Genomic DNA, 21,082 nt, shown 5'->3' on the forward strand with positions numbered 1-21,082 from the left:
AGTTCTCAGTATTAGGGTTCTCGTGCCATGGTTCCAACACCAAGATCTTCATCGCCCACTCAGCTAGCGAGAGGTAGGGGTTATACAACTAGATGTGGAGGTCGGGCCGCTAGAGGTGGATGCCAGCCAGACATGGCCCGTCCTCGAGATGTAATTTAGAGTGGTGGGGCCCAACCACGATGCTATGCTTTTCCCGCTAGGCCTGAGGCTGATTCATCTGATGCGGTTCTCATAGGTATGGTTTCATTTTGTAGTAGAGATGCCTCAGTGCTATTTGATCCGGGTTCTACTTATTCATATGTGTCATCCTATTTTGCTTCATATTTGGTATGTCACGTGATTCTTTGAGTGCCCCTGTATATGTGTCCACACATGTGGGGGATTCTATTATTGTATATCATGTCTATCGTTCGTGTGTAGTTATTATTGGGGTCTTGAGACTAGTGTAGACCTCTTACTTCTCGATACGGTTGATGTTGATGTCATTCTAGGAATGGATTAGTTGTCACCTTATCATGCTATATTGGACTATCACGCCAAGATAGTGACCTTAACCTTGCCGGGGTTGCCTCGATTAGAGTGGAGAGGGACTCCTGGTCATTCTACCCTCAAGGTTATTTCCTATGTGAAGGCTCTACGTATGGTCAAGAAGGGTTGTCTAACTTAATTGGCTTATGTCTGCGATTCTAGTGCGGAGGTTCCTTCCATGGATTTTGTACCAGTTATTCGAGAGTTTCCAGAGGTATTTCCTGTGGACCTGCTGGGGATGCCACCCGATAGGGATATTGACTTCTGTATTAATTTAGCTCCGGGCACTCAGCCCATTTCTATTCTGCCATACCGTATGGCCCCGCCAGAGTTCAAAGAATTGGGGTGCGCCCATTAGACCTAGTGTTTCGTCTTAGGGTGTGCCCATGTTGTTTGTAAAGAAGAAAGATGGATTGATGAGGATGTGTATAGATTATCGGTAGTTGAACAAAGTCACCATCAAGAACAAGTACCCATTGCCAAGGATTGATGACTTATTTGATCAGCGTTAGGGTGCCAAGGTATTTTCGAAGATTGATTTGAGGTCTGGCTACCATCAGCTGAGGATTAGGGCATCCGATGTCCCTAAGACAACTTTTCAGACTCGGTATGGAAATTATGAGTTTCTAGTGATGTCATTTGGGCTGACAAATGCCCCAATAACATTTATGAATTTGATGAATCGTGTGTTCAAGCCCTATATCCTTTGGGATTGTTTTTCTTGATGATATCTTGATCTACTCCCGCAGTTGAGAGGAGCATGAGCAGCATCTTCGGATCATTCTTCAGACTATGAGAGACAACCAGTTATATGCTAAGTTTTCAAAATGCGAGTTTTGGTTGAGTTCAGTTGCTTTCTTGGGTCACGTTGTATCAGCAGAGGGTATTCCAGTGGACCCTAAGAAGATTGAGGCAGTCAAGGACTAGCCTAGACCCACAACAACTACAGAGATCCGGAGTTTCTTAGGATTAACAGGTTATTACCATCGGTTTGTAGAGGGGTTCTCATCTATAGTAGCTCCGATGACCAGGTTGACCCAGAAGGGTGCCCCGTTCAAATGGTCAGACGAGTGTGAAGTGAGCTTTTAGAAGCTCAAGACAGCTTTGACTACGATGCCAGTATTGGTGCTACCCATAGGTTTAGGATCTTATACAGTATATTGTGACATATATCAAGTTGGACTTTTTGTGTTATTGATGTAAGATGGAAAGGTAATTGCATATGCTTCACGACAGCTTAAGGTTCACGAGAAAAATTACCATGTTCATGATCTAGAGCTGGTAGCCATTATTCATGCGCTGAAGATTTGGAGGCATTATCTTTACGGTGTGTCGTGTGAGGTATTCACAGATCATCGGAGTTTGCAGTACTTGTTCTAGTAGAAAGAGCTCAATTTAAGGCAGATGAGGTGGTTGGAGCTATTGAAAGACTATGATATCACCATCTTTTATCATCCCGGGAAGGCCAATGTATTGGCCGGTGCTTTGAGTAGGAACTCAGCTAGTATGGGCAGCCTCGCGTACATTCCAATCAGTGAGAGACCACTTGCATTAGATGTTCAGGCCTTGGCCAATCAATTCGTGAGGTTGGATGTTTCTGAGCCCAGTCATGTTCTAGCTTGTACGGTTGCTTGGTCTTCATTTTTTGAGCGTATAAGGGAGCGGCAGTATGATGACCATCACTTGCTTGTTCTTAGGGACACGATGCGGCACGGGGATGCTAAGCAGATTCGGTTGGAGATGATGGAGTTTTAAGGATGCAGGGTCAGGTTTGTGTACCTAATGTGGATGGGCTTCATGAGTTGAGGCTCACAGTTCTCGGTATTCTATTCATCCGGGTACCTCCAAGATGTATCAGGACTTGCGGAAACATTATTGGTGGATGAGGATGAAGAAGGATATAGCTGCATATGTAGCTCGGTGCCTGTATTGTCAACAAGTAAGGTACGAGTATCAAAGACCTAGTAGTTTACTTCAGAAGATAGAGATTCCTGAGTGGAAGTGGGAGCGTATCACTATGGATATCATCGTTGGACTCCCATGGACTCAGAGGAAGTTCGATGCAATTTGGGTTGTTGTGGATAGACTAACCAAGTCAGCGCATTTCATTTCTGTGGCAGTTTCCTATTTTTCAGAGCGGTTGGTAGAGATTTATATCCGTGAGATCGTCCGCCTGCACGGTATGCCCGTGTATATCATTTCGAATTGAGGTACGCAGTTCACCTCGCATTTCTGGAGGGCAGTACAGTGTGAGTTGGGCATACAGGTTGAGCTGAGCACAACATTTCATCCTCAGACTAACAGATAGTCCGAGCTTACTATTCAGATCTTAGAGGATATGCTTCACACTTGTGTTATTGACTTCGGAGGTTCTTGGGATCAGTTCTTTCCGTTAGTGGAGTTTGCCTATATCAATAGCTACCAGTCGAGCATTCAGATAGCCCTCTATGAGGCATTATATGGTAGGCGGTGTCGGTCGCCTATTGGATGGTTTGAGCTGGAGGAGGCTCGATTATTGGGTACAAATTTGGTACAGGATGCCTTGGATAAGTTTAAGATCATTCAGGATAGACTTCGCGCAGCTCAATCCAGGCAGAAGAGTTATACCGACCGTAAGGTCTATGAGGTTGAATTCATGGTCCAAGAGCGAGTGTTGCTTCATGTGTCATCCATGAAAAGTGTAATGAGGTTCGGAAAGAAGGGTAAGTTAAGCCCTAGGTACATCGGGCCTTTTGAGATTCTTGATGGAGTGGGAGAGGTGGATTACCGACTTGCATTGCCACCCAGTTTATTAGCGGTCCATCCAGTATTCCATGTGTCCATGCTTTGGAAGTATCAGGGTGATCCATCTCATGTGTTAGACTTTAGCACTGTCCAGTTGGACAAGGATTTGACCTACGAGAGGATCTGGTAGCCATTCTAGACCAGCAAGTTCGTCAGTTGAGATCGAAGATTTATCCCTCAATTCGAGTGTAGTGGAGAGGTCAGCCTATTGAGGCAACTACCTGGGAGTCCGAGTCCGATATGCGGAGTAAATATTCCTACCTTTTCCTAGCTCAGGTACTTTTCTATGTCCGTTCGAGGACGAACAGTTGTTTTAGATGTGGAGATTGTGATGACCCAAGAGTTCATCTTATGATTTAAAACTAAATTTTGTCTGAGGTCTTAAAAATCTCATTTTATTTCTCCTCGATATGCGTGTGCAGTCCGAGTGTATTTCCGGAAAGGTTTTATGTTAAAAGTTGATGAAAATAATAATTTTTGCCTTTAAAAGTTGATTTAGTTGACTTCGGTCAACGTTTTGGGTAAACGGACCCGGACTCATATTTTGACCATCTCGATGGCTCCGTATCGAAATATGGGACCTGGGCGTATGGCCAAAATCAGACTCAGAGGTCCTTAGACGGAGTAATGAATTTTTGTTGAAAATTGTAAGTCTGAAAATTTAATAGTTTTTAAGGAATTATTAATGTTTTATGTTATTGGTATCGGGTCCGTATTTTGGTTCCGGAGCCCGGTACAGGTTTAATATAATATTTAAGTCATTTGGTGAGAATCGGAGTTGATTTGATGTGATTCGGTCATCCGATTGAGAAAATAGAAATTTCAAAATGTTCTTGAGAATTTCATTTGATTTGGTGCTAAATTCGTAGTTCTAGGTGTTATCATGGCGATTTGATCACGTGAGCGAATTCGTGTTATGTTTGAAGACTTGTGTGCATATTTGGTTTGGATCCCCAAGGGCTCGGGTGAGTTTTGGATAGGCTACAGACTGATTTGAACTTAGAGATAATTACTGGTATAACTATTGGTGTTGCATGCCCCTGATCTCGCAATTGCAAGGTCAGGAATCACAATTGCAACCTCTGAGGGGTTCGCATTTGCGAGCTTATCATCGCAAATGCGAGGAGAAGCTGGGCCATACAGTCTTTGCAATTGCGAAAAATGTTTTGCATTTGCGAAGTAAAGCTGGGAAGGGGCAGGGATCTCAAATGCAATCATTTTGTTGCATTTGCGGAGGTTCTTGATCGCAAATGCAAACTTACCTTTGCAATTACGAAGGCAGCAGAGATATGAAGGACCTCGCATTTGCGATGGTCCCTTTGCATTTGTGATCTTCACAATTGTGAAGCTCAGGTCGCAAATGCGACATCTGCAGCTGTGTAAAAGGGACTTAGACGAGATTTTTGCTCATTTTTCAAATATTTCAAAACAAGAAACCCTCTAGGCGTGATTCTTAACTTATTTCTTTCAATCTTTCACTTCATTTTACAAGATTTCAACCTAGAATCTAAGATTTAATGGTGGAATTGGGGATTTATGGGTAGAAACTAGGGATTTCGAATTTTGGGGTTTAGACCTCAAATTGAGGTCAGATTACAAAACCAATTATATATTCGGGCTCGGGGTTAAATGGGTAATCAAATTTTGGTTAGAGTTTTGGGTTTGGACCAAGCGGTCCCGGGTGTTGACTTTTGTTGTATCATGGGTAGTTCCTAAGGCTTGAATTGAATTGTTCGGTTGGTAATTTGCTAGATTCTATTGGTCCGGAAGCTTGTGTGAAGGGTAAAGCAGTGATTGAGCTTTGAGTTTGACCGTTGGAGCGAGGTAAGTGTTGTGTCTAACCTTAGCTTGAGGGATTAGGTATTGTTGCCTTCTTTCTACGTGTTTGGTTATTGAGTACAACGTATAGGTGAGGTGACGGGTACCTATGCGCTATCGTCGAGTCATAGCATGCGAGTGAGTCTTATTCTTGTGATCGTTGTATTCTTTATTCGTATTGTTCAAACTTAGACAAGTTATTATTTATGTTGGGCAATTCTTATCATGTTTTCTGGAATTGGATATAGATTGAGTATTGACTCAAGTTTGAGGTTGACGTTGTGGAACTAAATGTTGAAATGGGACTTGTTATTAATGATATTATCTCCCGGTTGTTATTGTTTTGTTGTTTGAGTGAGGAAGAGTGTAAATCACGAAGGGTGATGTCGTGCCATTTTGTATTCATTATCATGTGAGGAATAATGTAAAACACGAAGGGTGATATCGCGTTATTTCATATTCATTATCATGTGAGGAAGAGTGTAAAGCACGAAGGGTGATGTCATGCCATTTTATATTCATTATCGTCGTTTCTTTCATTTATTATGGTGAGGGTGAGAATAAAAGCACGAAGGGTGATGTCATGCACTTGTTTGCTATGTTTAATATTTCCTTTGATGCAAAGCATGTTGGTTGTTGTGTTTCTTTAGTGCTACCATTCTCATGATCTTGTACTCCCCTTATCATGTCCTCCCCCTCCCGTTATTATCTATTTAGCTCTTATTATTTGTTAGTATGCCCGTATATTGTTTAACCGAATAGGTTTATGTTGTTGCCTTGCCCTAGCATCGTCACTACTTCACTGAGGTTAGGCTCGACATTTATCAGTACATGGGGCCGGTTGTACTGATATTACTCTGCACTTTCTATGCAAATTACGGTACTAGACCGAGTTGATCCCGAGTTGAGCTGCTGACTTCAATTCCCCAGGAGACCCAAGGTAGATCTGTCGGCGTTCACAGACCCTATAGTCCCCTTCTAGTTATTTTATTTTATTGTTTCTTTCTTTCGAAAACAGTTGTATTTTCCTTCAGCCAGTATTTGTAGTAACTCTTCGAAGTTCGTGAATTGTGACACCAGATTCTGGGTAGTTGTGTATAAATATATATGTTATTTTGAACTTCCACACTTCCTTATTTTGTTATGTTTTAAATTATTATTGGTTATCGAATTGCATAAAGAGTTAGTGTATTAATTTCTAATTGTCAGCTTGCCTAGCAACTGAAAAGTTAGGCGTCATCACGCTCCTGATGGTGGGAAATTTGGGTCGTGACATATATACTGTAGTGACAGGAAGCATCTTTATGATGAACCCCTTACCATCCTTGGCCCAAGCCTTTTCCTTACTGATTCAAGAAGAGAAAAAAAGACAAATCAAATCTAACAATCAGCTGATGTTTAAGTCTGACTCATTAAATGTTAACACCTCCAAACAGCCTAGTTTCAGAACCAACTACAACCTAGGAAACAACTACACTCCCAATAGTAGATATCGTCCAGTGTGTGAGTATTGTAAAAGGTTGGGACACACCAAAGAGAAATTCTATAAACTCCATGGTTATCCTCAAAACTTCCAAAGTTCTAGCCAGTCCTTTCAGAACCATAACCAGAAACTTCAAGGAACCAGTCAAAATTTCCAAAGTCCCAATCAAGATTTCGGATTCAATAAAGAAAAAAGAAAAGTGGCAAATGTTCATGGTCCTTAGACTAACTTGGTAACTGATAATGGAGATGGAGGTGAACACCATGATGAGAATCAAGGAAAGAGTTTCATGAAAGAACAATATGGTTAACTCATGAGCTTGCTACAACACTTCCAAACCAATAGTGGATGAGAGAATTCTAACAACATGAACCTGAACTCTGGAGCTGCAAACTTTGCAGGTATTGTAGTTTGTACCACTTTAATTAACTTTGGTAAACTATCATGTAGGTGATTTAAATCTAAAACCGATACATGAATATTAGATTCAGGAGCTTCAAATCACATGACCTTCAACAGATCCTCAATGTGTGATAACCCTATTCTGCTTTATCCCCGGTTAGTCATATTGCCAAATAGTTATAAAGTTAGAGTAACAGAAGTTTAAAGTGTAAGACTTGCACCTAGCATTGTGTTGCACAAAGTTCTTCTTGTCCCTTCTTTCAAATATAACCTCATTTCTATTCATTTGTTGACTTTAAATCTCAGAGGAATTGCATACTTCATTGATGGTTCTTGTATGTTGCATGCCCCTTCACTGAAGAGGCTTTTGGAGATTGGTAGAGTCAAGAATGGACTTTATCTCCTATGCTCTCAATGCTTGAAACAAAAGGATACAAGCTCTTCTTCTGTCACAATAAGTTTTGTCCCTTGCTTGTCTGCACATCCATGTGATATGCAAGATGTATACTCTTCATCTTTATATAGTTCACCTCTGAATAAAATTGCATCTATGAATAATGCCCCTTCTTCTAGTAACAGTACTACTGTAAATATTTCTCCATCTGTGAATAAGATTAAAAAATTGTGTTCCTTTGAATTCTTGTATATCTCATGAGAATGATATTCTGTGGTACAATAGACTTGGGCATGTGCCCTTTGTGAAAATGAAGGAAATAACATCTATACCTGTCACCTTTTCATCCAAACAACCTTTTGTATGCTCCATTTGTCCTATGGCTAGACAAAATAGATTGACATTTCCCTAGAGAACTAGCACATCCAGTAGCATATTTGAATTACTACATGTTGACCTTTGGGATCCTTATCACACTACTACTCATGATAATTATAAGTACTTCATCTACTATGGTTGATGATTTCAGTAGAACAACATGGACACACCTTTTAACATGCAAGAGCAATGTAATTCAAATCATCAAAGCTTTTGTTTCCATGATAGAAAACCAGTTCAAAACTATCATAAAGACCATAAGAACAGACAATGGTCTGGAGTTCACCAACACATAAGTCAACTCATTTTTCCAATCAAAAGGCATCATTTACCAAAAATCATGTTCCTATATACCACAATATAACAGTGTGGTAGAAAGAAAACACAAGTACTTACTTGAAACAGTCAGGGTACCCCTATTTCAGTCAAAGTTACCTTTGAGATACTGGGGAGAGTTTGTGTTGACAACAACCTATAACATAAATAGACTGCCCACCACATATCTTAAGAACAAAGTGTCCATTTGAACTCCTATACAAGAAGAAACCACTATATTCCCAAATGAAAAGTTTTGAATGCTTGTGCTACCCAACAGTGCCCAAAGTACACATGATAAATTCGAGCCTAGAGACTCATGTTTTCATAGGCTACCCTTTTGGAATCAAAGGGTACAAGGTCTTGAGTCTTGCTACCAAGAAAATACAAGTCTCAAGAGGTGTATTTTACTATGAGAATATTTTCCCTTTTGCAAATGTTCCAGATGTCTATTCTTTTTCTTCTATGCTAAAATGTGTTCCTTTTGTTGATTTTATGGATGATGTTAATGATAGTGTCCAAGTCAATGTAGCAAACAATCCAAATGGTGCAAGTCCTATGGATAATGAACTGTCAACTTTAATATCTCACCTACATCACCTAATAACAGTCCAGTTGCAATTCTGATAGTCACTCACCTTTAGAGTCACCTTCAACATCCAGTTTTAATGACCACTCACCACTAGCTTTGGATGATCATTCACTTCAAATTGATTATCAGAACACTCATGTACTTAGAAGAACATAAAAGGAAATCAAAACACTTTCATACTTAAATGACTACATTCATATTGTGCCTAAACTACATTCCAATAGTTGTATACAATCTCTTAATGCATTACTTTCAAACCATCAGTTTGTCTCTCCTGAAGCTTTAATCCATGGTATCCAGTCTTTGATGCAAAGTGTTTGTCATGATAATGAATCTTCTTCATATGCAGAGGCTGTTATTAATCATGCTTGGCATGTAGCCATTACACATGAATTTGAGACATTACATGCCAATCACACATGAGACTTGGTCCCATTGCTAGCAGGAAAGAAAGTTGTAGGTTGTATGTGGGTATATAAAGTGAAGCATAAAGCCGATAAAAGTACTGAAAGGTTTAAAGCTCGTTTAGTGGTAAAAGGATACACACAACAAGAAGGAATAAATTACAAAAAACATTATTACCAATGGTAAAGATGAGCACTTTGAGAGGACTTATAGTAGTAGCTGTGAAGAGAGGATGCGACATATTTCAACTAAATGTGAATAATACCTTCTTTCATAGAGATTTGAATGAGGAAGTGTTTATGGAGATCCCACCTAGGTTAATGGTGCCTAAATTAGGGCTGGTTTGTAAGTTAAATAAGTCTTTATATGGCCTGAAATAAGCCAGTAGGCAATGGTATGCCAAATTAACAGAAGCACTTTGTTCCAGAGGTTATGAGCATTCTATGCATGATTATTCATTATTCCACAGAAAGAATGGGACATCTTTGGTGTATTTAGCAGTGTATGTTGATGATTTGATACTCACGGGAACAGATCTAGAAGAAATAGAATTTTTTGAAGAAGTTCTTACATGATAGTTTCAATATTAAGGATCTGGGAAGACTACACTATTTCCTTGGACTAGAAATTCTCTACAAGAATGATGGAATCATTATTTCCCAAATTAAGTTTGTCATTGATCTCCTAAAAGAATATGTCTATCTCAGTTGCAGCCCCTTATCATCACCTCTTGATCCAAGTGTGAAACTCAAAGCAAAGGAAGAAGCTCCCTTATCAGATCCTAGCTGCTATAGAAAATTGGTTAGGAAGCTGAATTTCTTAACCAACACAAGATTGGATATAACTTTCAGCGTTCAGCATCTGAGCCAGTTTATGCAAGATCCAAGAGAACCACATTTAAAGGCAGCCTATCACCTGTTAAGATACTTGAAGACTAATCCTAGCCTAGGAATTTTCTTTTCCACAGATAATGACGACATGGTGAAAGCATACCGTGACTCTGACTGGGCATTCTGCCCAGATTCCAGGAAATCAGTCACTAGTTACATTGTCCTGCTAGGAAATAGCCATATTAGCTGGAAATCAAAGAAGCATGAAACCATTTCTTTGTCATCAACAGAAGCAGAATATAGATCCATCAGGAAAGTGGTTGGTGAGTTAATGTGGTTGCAAAGGTTACTTGAGGAGCTCACATTCCCATTCTACAGTCCCATTGTAGTGTTTTGCGATAGTTAGTCAGCACTTCACATAGCAAGGAACCCAAACGATGAAAGCGCATTGAAGTCGACTACCACTTTGTTCGAAACAAACACCAAAAGGGCCTCATTTCTCTACATCACATTGGGACTAACCATCAACTTGCAGACATTCTCACTAAGGCCCTCACAAGGATTAAATATTCCAGCATTATTAGCAAGTTAGCAATGATACCCTCACTTCCAACTTGAGGGGGGTATTGAGATGTATTATATTATTTATAGCTTTAGCAGTTGTACTATTCTGTTACTTTGTTAGTTGAGTCGGTTATATTTCCACTAGTTAATTAGTCAGTTAGTTTTGTTAGTATTCCTTCTGATTGTGTAGTTGTATATATACAACATTACAGAGTCAATACAACTTAGACTTTCACTTTCAAGTTCTCTTCTTCTCTGTTCTCGCACATGCCCCTAATTTGGGGCTTCTTCTCCAAGTCTTCATTTCCACCATTGGAGCTCACCTCGAGCTCAATTGCTTCATTACATCACTTATTTTGATAGTTTGTAACCGCAATGATGTTTTGTGTTATGTTAAAAAGAAATCAATCTTCTTTCTCTAAGTTTTATATATATATATATATATATATATATATATATATATATATATATATATATATATATATATATATATATATATATATATATATATATATATATATATATCATGGTTATTCAGTACGTATTATGACCTTATTTTACACAGTAAATTAATACTCCATCCGGCCCACAATGAGTAACTTTTAGCCTTTTTATATTGGTCCAGAATAAGTGTCCGTTTATATAATCAAGAAATATATATATATATATATATATATATTCATCGCTTAATATGGTTATTCAGTACGTATTATGACCTTATTTTACACAGTAAATTAATACTCCATCCGGCCCACAATGAGTAACTTTTAGCCTTTTTATATTGGTCCAGAATAAGTGTCCGTTTATATAATCAAGAAGGAATTAACTTTGTATTTCAAATTTGCCCTTATTTACATATCCAATACGTCAAGTTAACAATACGCAAATTTAATTGAGGGTAATTTAGTCGAAATACTTTTTTTTCTAGTTAGTATTTTCTTGGGGAGTGTGTCAAATGCCAAAAGGTTACTTAGAGTGAACTGAAGGAGTATGATTTGATATAAATATCGAGTGTGAGTAAATATTTACCTAACGTAATTTGGGATGATGCCCTGGTCCCAAGGAATGGTGGTCCAATATCTCTATATATACCAGAACTAATTCCTTTATTTTCTGAACATTTACAATCTTCTTGTGGTCCTTGACCACAAATTGCTTAGCTAAATAGACATATTTTTGGTGGAGAATTTAGAAATGCATTTTTTGTCCATTTGCTGGGTTCAGTCAAGAGTTCTTTTTATACATTTGTAGGAAGTTTCCTTTTCTAATTAAGATGCTACTTCAGGCAAGTATTGGGGTTTTCTCGATAACAACTTATCAATAGTAATTAACAGACACTCTTCTGTTGGTTAGAGCATTCAACTAGCCTAACTGATGAGAAGTTATAAGACTGGAGAGTAACAAATCAACATATTACTTCTGCATAATTCAAAACCACCTAACAAGGTACATATGCGGAAGTTAAGAAAGAAAACTTTAATGACGATAAATCAAACATATCAAAAAGACTATCATTTAAAGTGATTTGGTCAACTGACCTATAAGAAAAAATTAAAATACTAATATAATACAAAAGAAAAATACTAAGGTTAAAAATATTATGAATTTCAAATGGTTGAATATTGGCATCGTTTTTAAACTAGCTCATATTTAAAAGTCTGCATGAATAGAAAATTAGTTGAAAATCGGTATGTGTTAAAAATAATTTTTTTTTTTTTTACTTGTAAAGATACAGAAGCAATAATGTTGAATATGATTGAAAACTATCTTCGTATTGAGTAGCACGTCGGTGAAAAATCTTCAGCATCGTCAAATTGGTTGCAACTAGAATTGAACCCGCCAATTTTCGACTTTGCTCTGATACTACTTGTTGGGATCGAAATAATAAGGTGCATGCAAAAGCTAAGAAAAAGAGATTTGATAATGATAAATCGTGCAGATCAAAAGAACTAAAGTGGTTTGGACAATTCAACTACATTTATTAGAGAGGAGATTAAAAGACTAATATAATAGTATAAAACAAAATACTAAAATATAAATCTCCCTCTAACCGTAATTTTTTTAATGATTAATTATTGTTGTTGTGAGAAGCATATACCTTAATTTATAAATGTCCAAGACTTTAATTTCCTCTAAAAAAGCATATAAAGGAGATTTATTTCTTTTAGCTGTCTTTTTTCCTTTCTTCAAAACGAGAGTCCTAATAGATTAAAAATTCAAGGCAAAACCCTAACATGATGTTGAAAATTACCTCCATCAACCAAGAAGAGGTTGATTAGCGACCATGGGTTGATAAACGATCAAGAAGGAGGCTGATTATCCATAATACGGTGATAATTCACTAAAAATAATTAGTAATCCACCGAGAAGGAAGTTTAAAAAAAAAAGACTACTGTCCTCGAGTAATTAACCAGAATTTGACATTTTTTATGTAATCTTATTAAGTGTACATCCACCCAATAAAAGATAACTTGAGGTCCTTTACATAATTGAAGACTTAGAATAGATCTTTTAATTAAACATCCAAGTGACTCTGCGAACTTTGGGTGATAAACATTCAACAATATCCTCATATTATACCTTGTTGTTTAGTGTAACAAATATTAGACATTCATGTCACTTATATGATTTAAACTTTTAACTCTGATTGTAAAAACTTCAACGATTTGGTGCTTTTAATTCTATCAAGTGTTAATGCGTTTCAACCTACACTTCTCCTTTTTCCCTATAGAAAGATTCGAATCAGAAATGCATAGATAAACTAAGACATGTCCCATATTGAAGTGATTGCCCAGTCATCAGCATATAATTATATTTGTGAATTAGTGCTTTGCACACTAGTCATTTCCTTCAATCAACCATTACAACACCACCTAAAGTTGTGATAGGAGTCGTAATTAAGTATTCCTTCATCCTTTATCAGAAGTTCGCATTCGAATTCCTAGGCATATAATCACTTTTGGTGATGAATGCTTTACCTTTCAAAGTAGAATTTTCCGGTGCGAATCCAGATTATTCGGGCCACGAAACGGGTACCGAATATAGAGTGGAACATGAAAAAACAACCATTAAAGCCATGCCATAGAGAGTTGTATGTGCTACTTATTAAGTGTTATGTGGGTTTTCAAGGGGTCAATTTCATATGAAGAGGCACTTTCATGGTCCACATTTTTTCTGTTTTCTTCTCTTCGACTAGTATATTATATAGCCATTTTCTTTTCACTAAATTGGATCAGGCGTCTAGGTTTAAGAGTGTATATATATTGTCTAAACGAGTGAAAAACGCCATTAACATGTACTTATTAGACGGTGGATGTGATTTATTTTATTTTATATTCAGAGATTTCCTATACATCGTAGAAAACACTGCCAAGATCATTGAGGTGTAAATATATGGTAAATTCTTTTGGACTGAAAATAAAAATATTGTAATAAATGTTTCAAACTGATTTGATCGATGACTTAAAACATTTAGCTCAAATTATACTTGAGAAACTAATATTAGTATAGGGTGAAATTCTTTTCAAATTAATGTAATGACTTTTAAAATAAAAGTATGGAAAGAACATAAAGCCAATTTTACCAGTTTCGGGAAACCGAAAAGAGGAATAAATGTCATGATACAAAAACTTTGCGCAGAATTAAGGTGAACGTAATAAAATGTAAAGTAATGGAATGTATTAATATTTAAAGGGTTAAATAGATACTATATAATTATCTTTCTAACATCAGTAGCTAATGACAGAATCTTGAGATAACAGAAGAATAATGTATATAGTTCAAAGTAAGGAAAGATTAATTTTTAACACAAAATAAAGGAGAAAATTGAGTTATCCCATGAATTGAATAGAATTAGCGACTTCACAAGAGGAACAACACATTGAAAGTATATATGTCACGCCCCAAGTTCATGGCATGTTCACTTTGGCTTAACAAGTCTCACGGATTTGTTCTTTGGCCTATGCCATTATCGAGCCCAAAAGTGCCCATATCATGTGAATTTGTGTTATGCATGTCTTATAAACTCTTCACTTTCTTCTCTCATTTCGATGTGAGATGCACCTAAGATAACAAGTGCACCCCTTCTTCAGATGCTTGTCAGCCTAGAAGCCTGTCAACTTGTCACGATCCAAAATCCACCAGTCGTGATGACACCTAACTCAACCCGCTAGGTAAGCCAATTAACAATTATCCAGTTTTATTTAACTTAATAAAACAATTAAACAAGAGAATTATCTAAATTTTATATATTTTCCAAGAACTGGTGGTACAAATCATGAGGTTCTATGAATAGAGTTTACAAAGCAATAATGGAATAATTACACCGTCTGTTTGATAAGTACATAAACAAAATTTTATAGTCTAGGGCTACCGTGAACAAGAGGAAGCTACAACAGTAACGCGGGTACGATTTCAAATCCAGCAACCATCGAACGTAGCAACATCGGCATCCGGGATCTGCACGCATTGTGCAGGAAGTGCAGTATGAGTATAACCGGGCCCCTGTACTAAAAAAGTAACAAACTTAACCTCAGGTTGAAAGCTGTGACGAGCAAATACAAGATCGGGTCCAAAGCCAATATTTCCGCAACAGTTCATAACAACACAAATGCAAGTATAAAAGAGATATCTCAAAAGTAAAATACTCAACTCGTTCACAGTTCCAGAAAATGGTCATGCTTTTCAAATATCTCAATGAAAGAAAATCTCAGATCTCTTACCGAAAATGCCAAAAGTACGAGTAAGTTTGAAAACTGTAATTTTTCAAATATCCTTTCCACAATAAATAAAATGTTTTATTTTCTTTCCAAATAACAAGTATAAAGTACCTCTCCATACTCACATATCAATGTATATAATACGTCATGAATGATGTGATATTATATAGCATGAGGAAGAATGCATCTCTATGCCTGTATGTCATGTATGCATGTGAATGACATATATCTCAGAGATGTAACATGTACTTATACTCTCAGAGTACTCAATCTCATTACCTTGCATCCTCTGTTACTAAGCTCAATACTTAGCGCACTAAATCACTCAGCGTTGTATAATAACTGTTGCGACGTGCAACCCGATCCATATATATAGTCGATTGCGCTTATTGGGGGTGTACAGACTCTGGAGGGACTCCTACAGCCCAAGCGCTATATCGCTGCGGCGTGCAGCCTGATCCATATATCACTGCGGCGTGGATAAATATATATATATATATATATATATATATATATATATATATATATATATATATTGTTGCGGCGTGCAGCCGATTCATATATATATATATATCCTCACAATCAGGCCCTCAGCCTCACTCAGTCATCACTCTCTCCAGTCTCGCTCACCGGGCTTAAAATGTCATGAAACTATCCCGTTAACAATGATATGATGCATCAACAACAACAGCTGAGACTGAGATATAATATGAATGGATGAATATGACTGAGTACAAAATATCGATGGAAATCAGTGAGATGACAGCAAGAAATAACCACTATGGCTACAAACAATATCAGCATAAAGCCTAAACATGATATTTAGCATGATTGATAGTTCAATTACTTTATCACATGATAAAAACACAAATATCAATAAAATAGGGCCACTATACAGGACCATGGGAACAACAGAGTCCCATTTCACAGGGTGCACACCCACACGCCCGTCACATAGCATGTGTGTCACCTCAATACCAATCACATAACACATAATTCGGGGTTACATACCATCAGCACTAAGCTTAGAAGAGTTGTTTATCTTAAACAAGCCAATTCTGACACCGAGCAAGCCAAGTGATGCTCCAATAATGCCATCACGCGCGTTCTAACCTCCGAAAGACTCGAAACTAATAAAAACAACTCAAATACATCAAACAATGCTAAAGAAACCGATCCCAATCGAAAAAGGTTGAATCTTTAAACAAAAGCCCAAAATTGGCCAAAAAGCCCAACCCGGGCCCGCACCTCGGAACCTGACAAAACTCATAAAATACGTTAACTCATTCAATTATGAGTTCAACCATACTAGTTTCACTCAAATACGACTCTAAATCGATGTTCAAAACTAAAAAATTCATATTATGAAACTTTAGGCCAAAACCCCCAATTTCTTCTTTAAAATTCATCAACCAAAAGCTAAGATCGAAGATAGATTCATGAAATATAACCAAAACTGAGTAGAGAACACTTACCCCAATTCATATGCTGAAAAATGCCTTGAAAAATTGCCCAATTCCGAGCTCCCCAACTCAAAATATATTAAATGCATAAAACCCTCGTTTTAACACTGTTCTGCCTCATTTCTTATTTCAAAATATCTCGAAACTCACTTTTGATGCCTCCAATGGATTCCTCGTAACATTCTAGTCAAGTTAGGCTCTTGAATCACTCAATATTTAACTTTATATTGAAGAAGATATGTTGGTTTCAATATTTGAAAATAGTGCAAATTTTTAAATACGCAGCAGTGACAATTTCGTAATTAATCTGGGGGGAAAATTGGCAGCCTAATTCTTAGTAAAATTGCCATAAAATTCTCATACAATGTCCAAATTCGACGATTCCTTTTGCTATGCCTCCATAATTACAATACGGATCTAATGTTTCAATCAAAACAAAAATTGGAGTTAATTTTCTTAATGTGGTGCCATTTATGCTTGAAGAAACGACGTCGAAACATAAGAAAAACGAGCGCAACACAACTCAAACCTATCTGAAACTCACCTGAGCCCCTCGGGACCCCGTCAAAACATACCAACAAGTTCCATATCATAATACATACCTACTCGAGGCCTCAAAACACACATAATAATATTGAAACGACGAAACGAACCTCAAATCAAACTTAATGAACTTTCGAACTTTCGACTTCAAAAAACTCACGCCGAAACATATCAAATCAACTCGGAATGAACCCAAATTTCGCACACAAGTCCTAATACATCATACGGAGCTACTTGTGCCCCCAAACTACCAAGCGAAGTGTAAATGCGTAAAACAATCGGTCGGGTCGTTACACAATCCTCCACTTAAGCATACGTTCTTCCTCGAATGTGCCTAGAGTTGTTTCAAAAGCCATCAAATTGTCGTGTAACCTCACTATGAACATACCCGACGGTGATCCCACATCACTCTATCCCATATAGATCTGATAACACAACATGACTGAAATTTCTTAATCCAACCTAGCCCATAAGCCTTCGAATCCAATTTCCATATCCAAAATTTTCTATAAGATCAGAATCTCGCATCTACATGCTGTATAAGTCTGAACAAGCTGTATCAAGCCATAGACATAACTCAAGATGAAATCACATGATATACCATATAACTCAAACACTCATAGCGATAACTTCTAATCACAGTAGCTGCTCAAAACCACCTAATACAGGTAATAAACCTCTTATCAAATAGAGCCTCATTTTAACACCTTCATATGCTGCCAATAATGAAAGAAACACGCATAAACTCATAACCATTCGTCAGACCAACAAGTTATGGAACTCCTTCTCTTTTGATAGAAACTATAGCAAATTTCTAAGCCGATTAACATCAATATCCTTCCAAATATATCGCAGCCTAATCTAATGGCACCCATTCTAGGTACAATGACCTTATCCCATCTAATATAATCACTCTAGTTACATGACACATTAATACAGTCTAAAGTTGCAACTCGTGCAATCCGTGCACCAATAAGCAATATTCCAAATGTACTCAATCATGGAAAATGACTCAGACAAAGGAACTATCTCGCAAGCTCAATAAGTACTGCTACAAAGCAATGCTAAGAACCTACCACGCCGTATAACCAAAACACACGAATCCCACACAAAGGACCATATCTCAACATAACTTTGTAGCAATGTGTGACCTCATCCAAACGTCGGTCCAATTTAGATTCCTTGAGCCACCTTGCTCAAAATCAATAACCACACAAAATTTGATATCAAGTACCCAAAGTGCATTACCATAGCCACATAGAGCAAATAACACAATACCACCACCTGAAAAGGACATAGCCAACGTGCAATCAATCATGCAATGCCCAAATACTCATCCCACTCAAATCCCGATATGAATCCCAAATAGAACCGCACCATGTGTGCATATAACCAATGAATAACAACTCTCCAAAGCATAAAAGAGTAACTCACAGATCATCTCAGAACACAAATAAGCTTAACAACAACCAAATGACACATCCCTCAACAATAATATTATGGAGCCAACCAATCTGACTTGGTGCAGAACACACATCCATATCAGGCCTACCAATGAACCCTAAATCAACTCTTGTCACCCACATTAGATAAATAACCCTCCGAAAGTCCATAATGACTGAATCATAATACATACTATCCTCTGACTAGCTTTGGCCACATTTTCACAGTCTACAACCACAAAATAATATGCTCTTGAGAACTCCTAGTTTCTAAATCTGTAGAACACATGAATCACCATATTTGATCTCAACTCCACAACCTGAATGTCTAACATATCTCTCATACGCAATCATCTCGCGAGGAATACTTCTATAATTCTTCTGTGCCACAAAGTAAATTGAACTCCAACAGTCAATCAACTAGGAGAGCGCCGCAATACTAATGAAGTATCCATAAATCAAAACACACCCCCTTCTGAAATGTATACTCTCATCAAGCCATACCAAATAGTAATGTTATTTACCTAGTCATCTGAAACTATCCATATTGCCTAAGGACTCATGACATGTCCTTCAAAACTGAACCATGATCTTACATATGCAAATCTCAATCCTACACAACACACCGCATATACTATACCATCATACGAAAACTACGAGAACTTCGTAATCCACTCCGACTCATAAGAAACTACTCACTCAATTAGCCAACAACTTTCCCTTTGATTTCATCCAGAGAAAATCACTATACATCACATGCTCCTCACGCCAGTAGAAAATATACATCTCAAACCATGGTAGAAACCATCGAGAACTCTCCGAAACCTATTAGGACATAACCAAACCATCAGAACTGAATCTCTCTAACTCAACCAAGCCACGCAGGCCACCAAGACCCAAGAGTACCGCCACAAAACACCTGTAGAAACTCACTACCTCATAAGGAGCCAATCGCATCCATTACCATGTCGATCCAACCTACTACCAAGCTATCCTATTTATCCTAGTTCCTTCTGAATTACTTTCAAATTGATACTTCTTCTTGCCATAATACCACAATCATCAACCAAGACTCACCATATGAGACCCTAGCATAAACCATACTGCCCTAAGGCTCATAAGCCGTTGAATGCTCTCTTAATCACCCCAAAAGTACCACGACCGAGATATCCACTCTAAAGAGACCTTCTGCGAATTTAAAGTCATTACATTTGCCTTCTTGATACTGATATGTGGAATCCATAATGATATAGAAATGCCACAAGTTCTGACATCCTCCAATATGAATCTCAGTCTCTAGCCAAACACACATCCCGAAGACTCCCAATTGCCACGCTCAAATCTTAAATTCATTTGAACCATTCTCGAGAGTCTTCCACTCTGCTCAAATCTCAATTAGACTGACCAAACAGACTGAATGACTGGTGCCCTATTAGCACTCCAACACACAATGAAGTAACTTCACCTTAATGCAACCAAATATATTTCTGCTCCATACACATTACATCCTTCACTAATAACAACTCAAATCGTTCTGTGATTCTCATATACTGATAAAGTTTACCCAGAATTTCATTTACTCAAGTCATCCTTGATCTCACCATCTGCAGAACATAATTCATTCACAAGTATACCTCAAACCGAAACGAATACAACACATAACCGTGAAATCAACTTATTAATAGCAGATTCCCCCACTCGGCTCAAAGTCATAGATCAAAACATACCATAACTCCCAATGCCCATACTTTATTATAGCCATAATATCGCAGTGAAATTCAACTAAATCCTCCGTAAGTTCATGCAACACAAACCATATAATACCTCAAATCATTTGCAAATCTTGTATTCATCCTCGTAACAGTCAAGCCTACTCTCATATGCAATCCAAAGTCAAATTGCAACACATATTTCACTGGTAAAATAGAACTCACAACAAACAATCATAGGGATTACACAAACCTCAGGATACCCCGCAGGAGATAGCCCACCTGCTTTGCCTCAAACTGACCTCTCTCTATACCCTTCCATGGTTATAAATATTATGCAATCACTTAATCTTCCTGAGTCTGAACTCATATCACGACATGAAATCTACTTCACTCCTCAACTATCAACATGAAAAGACCCTTCAACACACCAATAACTCGGGACTATACATTAAATCAAGATGGAAATCAAGCACCAAATAGTTCTTTCTGCACTCCAAACAGACCCTTCTCGTCATATTCAACCATATGAACTCATGTCACAGCCACATCATACTCATCACGTAGCCATCTAGCCATAAATTCTATGAATAAGGACATTGCCGGACATATAAATCCAAAAGCACGTACTCACACAATCAACACCTTTGTGCTCAAACCAAAGTCAAATCCTGGACTCAAGTCCTCCAGACTGGCCCATCATCAGCATACCGA

General features: G+C 37.7%; 1 protein-coding gene across 1 annotated transcript; it reads left to right on the plus strand.

Annotated features, from left to right (window-relative positions):
• The first annotated feature begins 9,278 nt into the window (after positions 1–9,278).
• On the plus strand, positions 9,279–10,335 carry LOC138882863 (uncharacterized mitochondrial protein AtMg00810-like). Its single transcript, XM_070163499.1, has 3 exons — positions 9,279–9,440; positions 9,569–9,601; positions 9,691–10,335. The coding sequence occupies exons 1-3, from the start codon at positions 9,279–9,281 to the stop codon at positions 10,333–10,335; spliced, it is 840 nt and encodes a 279-aa protein (XP_070019600.1).
• Positions 10,336–21,082: the final 10,747 nt, after the last annotated feature.

Source organism: Nicotiana sylvestris, chromosome 12 (genome assembly GCF_000393655.2).
Source record: "Nicotiana sylvestris chromosome 12, ASM39365v2, whole genome shotgun sequence".
Taxonomy (NCBI): Eukaryota; Viridiplantae; Streptophyta; class Magnoliopsida; order Solanales; family Solanaceae; genus Nicotiana; species Nicotiana sylvestris.